The 6,834-nt window shown below is 36.1% G+C and overlaps 1 protein-coding gene across 1 annotated transcript; it reads left to right on the top strand.

The window, feature by feature from the left end:
- On the top strand, window positions 1-3,402 carry LOC108668750 (elongation factor 1-beta-like). The gene is made up of 2 exons (XM_018155998.1): window positions 1-175; window positions 3,138-3,402. Exons 1-2 carry the CDS (start codon window positions 93-95, stop codon window positions 3,385-3,387), a joined length of 333 nt encoding a protein of 110 aa, XP_018011487.1. The 5' UTR covers window positions 1-92; the 3' UTR covers window positions 3,388-3,402.
- The last annotated feature ends 3,432 nt before the right edge of the window (window positions 3,403-6,834 follow it).

Below are 6,834 nucleotides of genomic sequence, written 5' to 3'. Positions count from 1 at the left end.
AACGCACTCGAACGCACGGCCTTTCACGTGTCAAAACACTTGTTGCAATAACACGTCTTCCTTCTTCTAAGAATAAACATTAAAAAATAACAATGGTTACTTTCGGAAACCTCAAACAAGCAGCTGGAGTTAAAGCTCTTAACGATTTTCTCGCTGAGCGGAGTTATATTGAAGGGTAAGTATTTTTATAACAGTATATTTCTGTTGACTGATGCGCCTTGGCTCAATACACGTGGTTGTACCGGTTCTGATGACCTTTTTATGAAACTAAGGGTAATTTTTATCGATTTATTTTCCAATTATTAAGTAATTGAAAAATCCATAAGCTTTATAATTACTACATTATTATTTAGTCTACATAATATACTATAGAAATAGATTATTGATTCTCAATCTTAGCTTTCTCTTAATCTCTTTGTTAGTGACAGTCTACACAGAGTGAGTCACAGACTACAGTCTACACTGCGTACACTCACTACAGTGACTTACTGTGACTACACTATTGTCACTATAATATGTTTGGAATACTTTGTCCAATCTGTAAAATTGGGAGATTTTCTCAAATTATTCTGAGCAGTGGAAGCCAATATTAAGAAGTTTGTGTTGCCTGAGCCCTGATGTGGTGACTGGTGAGTGATGCCTGTGGGGCTGAGTGTATAGTGTTTAGTGGCAAAAGCAGAGAGTTTTTTAGACTCTCCCTCAAGTTCATTTTTGAGTCCTATAAGTAGACCAGTAAAGTATCCTAGATACCACATCATACCAGCAACCAGCATTATCATACTTAAGAAATTGGTTTAAATCTTGAGTAAATGAGGAAATTAAAAATGAACTGATTCTAAAAAAGCTCTAGTTTGCCACTATCATCGCCCCGAGTGTGGGCTGTGCTGACAGGAATCTGTAAAATGTTTAATTTTGCTTGAAAGAATACCTACTAAATGAAACATTTTACGGTATTATTGCAGATTAACTACATCCAAAAAAAAGGGTGTTTTTTTTTTAATTATATGTTTTTTGGGGTGTAGATTACGAATCTGAAATCCATTTTTGGCGGTCGGCATCGGAAAACCGATTTTTTTCGCGACTTACTAACATGGGGGTTACGTAACTTACGTTACCCACTCACCTTTATTTACTAACATGGGGGTTACGTAACTTACGTTACCCACTCACCTTTATATAAAGGGTCGGATTGTTCATCGAAATTTTACAAAAAGCTCTTAGGTTGGGTTAAGTCAGCCAAGTTCCTTTTTTTAGATAGCATTTTGATCTAAAAGGAACCTGGGCGAACCAACCCAACCTGCGAGTTGGCATTAGGTTGTGATCTCTCGATGTGGCAATGTATCTCCAGATTTATGGACAAAGAAGACGAAAATGTTACCCGTTGCACTGCAACGGGTAACATTTTCGTCCGATTTTTCGCCGATTTCGCAGATTTTAGGCATTTTTAGCGCGATTTTTGGGTCGGAAAAAAATCGGTTTTCCGATGCCGACCGCCAAAAATGGATTTCAGATTCGTAATCTACACCCCAAAAAACATATAATTAAAAAAAAACACCCTTTTTTTGGATGTAGTTAATCTGCAATAATACCCATTTTACTCCAGTTTTCTTTAGTTGTACTCATTCAGAAATCAGAGTTCTCCTTAGTCCTTATTACCCATTAGTGAAGACTGAAGAGTCTCCTGATGAGGCTGATGTTAAGTTGTTAACACTGATATAATATTAAAAAAATAATATACCTAGTTCAGGCAATGAAAATGAACTAGGTCTAAACAAAAATACATTTTTTTGCAAAACTTACTGATTTTTGTCACTTTTTTTAATGCTTCAGCACACATTTCATTTGCAATTTAGTACCTAAGTTTTTTAAACAAAAACTGGAAAATCAGGCAAATGCCGCCTGGCTTGCAGTTAATTTGCCCCCTTCTATGGCACTCCACACCAATTTATTTTGTAAAAATTTGGAAAAATGGCACATTCTTGACTGCACTTTTCAAAAATTGTCTGTGAAATGATTGCATCTATCTATGATTAATTGATAATTTTACTGCTGGACTGCTCTCCCTGTTGAATTTGATAGAAGATTTTCCACAGATAAGTTTGAACAAATTATATAATTATTAAAATCTTGCTAAAATCTAATGTTACACATTCTTAATACATTTGTAATTTTGTTCAATCATGCTTTGTTGTGAAAAATTTAATTATACTAAGAGATAATTCAACTACTGATAAATGTTAATGATACACAAGTTTCATCTTGGCAGATACTGAACTTGCCTCAATGCTTGTCAGAAAGGTCTCAGAAAGAGAGTGAAATTGATGTATTAATAAATAATAATTTACCGGTTATCTCATGTAGTATACCCAACTTTCTTGTAGACCAGTTGACTTTATTATTATTGACTGTATTATTATTATTTTTGCCATTTGTTTTATAGGCTGTGGTTTATCAATGGCAGTTATTCTGAATTTTTGTTGGACTAGAAATGATGTCAAACTTGAAGTCTTGAACATTTATTCTCCTTTAATATTAAAATTAGTTGACATAATTCATTCAGTAAGTAAAATCTCATTTGGTGTAAAGTTTTCAAAGCAATTGAAATGAGTCAAAAATTTATTTAAGTTACCAAACTCTGTCTCGTTGATACAAAAGAATTTCATTGTGGAAGTCCTCTGAATATAGAGCAGGAGCTTCACTGGCTAGTGTAAACCAGCCAGGTAGCACAGGGAAACTGACACGCTAAGCTCCGTGCAGCCCATCCTATCAAAATAAATGCCATTTGATTTAAATGCAACAAAAGACAAAATAGAAAATTGGAACATGCTGAATATTAGGGTCCCCAATATTTTCAAATGATCAAATCTATGAACCTAGCAGCTAAGCTCTTAAAATATTTGGTCATCTTTAAATGAGAGATTTATAGAACAAATTTGCTTAATATATTAGGAAGATTTTGAAATATTTTATGGGTAGCTTAACCATTAAATAACAATGTTTCACTTATAGCTCATTTAAACAGCAATTAAATAGTGGTTTAGCTTGGAAACATTCATAGATTAAAATTCGTAGCTCTGGCAACTGTGTGTCTGTAGCATGGGTAACTCTGTCTGTAGCTCTGGTAACTCTGTGGCCAGGTTCTCAGCCAGCCAAAGTGACGTTGCCGTGTTTGAAGCCCTGGGCTCAGCCCCAGCAGCAAGTTTCCACCATGCCCTGCGCTGGTACAACCAAATTGCCTCCTACGGGAGTGACAAAACTGCCCTGCCGGGGGTAAAGCCTACACTGGAGGCTGCACCTGCTGCTGCACCTGCTGCTGCACCTGCTAATGATGATGATGATGATGTGGATCTCTTTGGCTCAGATGATGAGGAGGTTAGTCACCGATGAGTCTGCACTTATCTTCTTCCTGAACAATCATGGCAATCTAAGCCAGCATTTTCAATTATAAATTTTAATGCACTTTTACAAATAAGTTTTTTGTATGATCTCAAGACTTTATATGTGGATATATTGTGAGCATCATTTCACAATTCTTCAATGGAATGTTGTCTGTATTTGGAAAAAAAATTTAGAAAATTCTGCAGTCTTGAATAAATGTCTAAGGTAATAGAGCAGTGGTTGCCAAAATGTGAATTAATGGTATATTACCTGATTTTTTATGCATATACTTTTGTGAAGTAAAGGAAGTGTAAAATGGTATTAAATTACTTAATGTAGCAATGTATTATTAGATTTCAGAGACCAGCTCCATCGTCAGTTTGATAAATCTAAAACACAAATACAGTCAGAAAATTAATAAAGTTTGTAGTCCAAAGAAAAAAAAAACAACAGAAGTCAAAACCTAGATTTACAGGAAAAGGGCAGAATAATAAAGAAATATCTATCTATTCACAATTTCTAATGGATAAGAACTGTAGGCAGCATTTAAACTAGGCTTCTCCTAAAAAATCTACTATGATTCCAAAATTCGCAGATCGGAAGCACCAGAACTATAAGCTAAAACCTTAAAATCAGTGTTGGACACCGGAATGTTTCACTGCTCAGCGTGAGGCGTGAGTGCGCACAGCCAAATGAGGAGGGCGCGATAGTAACTGCCAGTCTTATAACTCCTCCCTTTATGCCCAGCGACCCTAGTGTAAAGGTTGCATGCTGTCATCCCAACCTATGCAGATGCACATCATGCACAATTAAATTTATAAACTAGGGATGATTGCATGTGAGAAGGGAGGATATCTTTGTACCTGAAAAATGAACCTATTTTGAAATTATTCACCAGTAAGATATGAAGAATTATGTCTGGAAAGTACTTCATAAACAAAAGTTTTAATTCTCTTGACATAACTTTGGACGCATGGCCTAAGTATGAAAGAGAACAGTAAACCATTTTTCTACTATCAGGCTCTGGAACAACTTCACTGTATTGCTTAGACTTGAATTTCTTAATCTGACGAAACACCATGTCAGAAGGAAATCCATTAGGCAAGAAGACATTGCTCAAAAATTCAAATTCAGAATGCATGGAATGGAAAGTCTAGCATATACAAAAGCCGTGGTGTAATAGTGTTTGAAGCCCATTTAACTTGAATCTAAAAGAACAAAAACTAAAAATGCTAGTGCTTAGGCTGGTGAAAGTTGATTTTCTGAAAACAGATGTTTGAAAATGGCCATTAGATTTAGTAATATTGCAGTCTAGAAAGGACAAACTATTGTTCAATTCAAGTTCCATGGTAAATTAAATAGAATTATGTTGCAAGTTAAGGTAATCAAAGAAAAGCATTACATGAGACTGATGCTTGAAAATAAGAAAGGTGTCATTGACATATCTGTTGTAAAAAATTGGTTTAAAATCAGGAGGACAATTGGTCAGCCATGAAACCTTGTGAAAACACATTCTAGGGTCTCATGAGGTCTAGGGTCTCATGAGGTCTAGGGTCTCATGAGGTCTAGGGTCTCATGAGGTCTAGGGTCTCATGAGGTCTAGGGTCTGATGAGGTCTAGGGGTCTTGTTACGTCACACATTTGGACGGATGGCGGGTGTGCGACGAACGATGTTCAGTGTCAAATCAAGTGCCTGAAACCTAAGCGTTTTTTTATCCTATTTAGATGAATATATTTCGGTGCGTGTCTACGAGTGCGATATTTTAATATCTCTCACAGCGAGACATTCTTCCATGTTTATCACTGGGCGCTTTAATGTTCATTTGCAAGTGAGTCATTGAGAAAATTGCCGATTAATTAACCACTCATGCAGGTAAACGCTACTACAGATCAATTATTTTTATCTGTTGGTCAATGGCAGATCAATGCTGCAATGTTCACGTTTTATTTACATACATTCCTTACATTTAGTAAAACATTCTTTATATTTACGTACATCACAAATGTTTCTAAAATTTTTCAGAAGTTTCATCTCGTAAAAAATGTTCTTCACTTCCGGTGCTCGTAAATGAAGTGCCACACCAAAGGCCTCTTACGAATACATGCGGGAAGTTCATAGCAATGTGTAAAGTAATAAATGAGTACATACATAATGTGTAAAATATTTACATAGTATAGCAGAGTTATGGGAGGAATTTTAGGCCGGTTGATGTTGATGTACAGCGGCTCGTGTCTTGCAATGGACAATAAGTCTAACATGAATTTATGAGAGAAGTTCTATTGAAATTAAAAAATAGTTGTTGAGATAAGGAGGGCGGCCCAGTACGGTCAGAAGTTCCGCCGAAGATACGTCAATCTTGACATAACGTACAACACATTTTTCGCGGTGATGAGATCTTGCAAACATTGAATGCAAGACACTGGCATTAGAATGAAAGTAGAGGGTAAATAGGGTACAAAAAGAAGGGTAAATAGGGTACATAATGATAGGGTGAATAGGGTACATAAAGAAAGGTAAATGGGATACATAAAAAGGGTGAATAGGGTACATAAAGATAGGGTAAACAGGGTACATAAAGAAGGGTAAATAGGGTACACAAGGAAGGGTAAATAGGATACATAAAGATAGGGTACATAAAGAAGGGTAAATAGGGTACATAAAGAAGGGTAGATAGGGTACTTAAAGAAGGGTAAATAGTCAAATAGGGTACATAAAGAAGGGTAAATAGGGTACATAAAGAGGGGTAAATAGGGTACATAAAGATAGGGTAAACAAATGCATGGTACTTGCGCTTTTCATGCCTGTAACGTCACAATATTCATGTTGCCAATCCACAACGTGAATAAAGCCCGGAGTGACTGCGCTGAATAACTTATTCCAAAACATGGCAACTTAGTTAAGTTAAATTCAAACTCTGCGAACTAACGCGAGTCACTGTCGTGTTTAGACATTCGTTAGCGTCTTGTCGTATTGAGACGTCCACTCAATAATTGATCATTTTAACTGAAATTCAGGTTGCTACACAAGTGAACATGTTGGTTCCACAGGACAGATGTTATAAACTGGGCTATTTTTTTGGCAAAATTTTCATTTGAATATTGACAGACAATCTACGTACGAATGAACTTGGTCTCGGAGTACAATTTATACGATGAAATATTAGCTATATAACTTACTTAGTAATTCTATGAACTACTATAAGACTACTGGCTGATGTACATGTAGCCGTTTGAATAAAATAACATAAAAAAGTATTGCTTTTCACTTATTTTCTTGCACTGATTCTTACGCACACATGATGCAGATGATCGCTGTGATGAATGTCAATAAATTTGCTTACTATCGATGATGGCGAGTAAGGTTTGACGGCTGTTGATGAATAGCTAAGTCGTAGGTCAAATTACGCGCGTTCTCAGTCACTGCGATATGGCAGCACACAGCTCTCGTTGAAGTAA

Source organism: Hyalella azteca, unplaced genomic scaffold, assembly GCF_000764305.2.
Source record: "Hyalella azteca isolate HAZT.00-mixed unplaced genomic scaffold, Hazt_2.0.2 contig8674, whole genome shotgun sequence".
Classification (NCBI taxonomy): domain Eukaryota; kingdom Metazoa; phylum Arthropoda; class Malacostraca; order Amphipoda; family Hyalellidae; genus Hyalella; species Hyalella azteca.
Note: the sequence above shows the minus strand (reverse complement) of the source record. Positions and strands in the feature narration are given on the sequence as shown.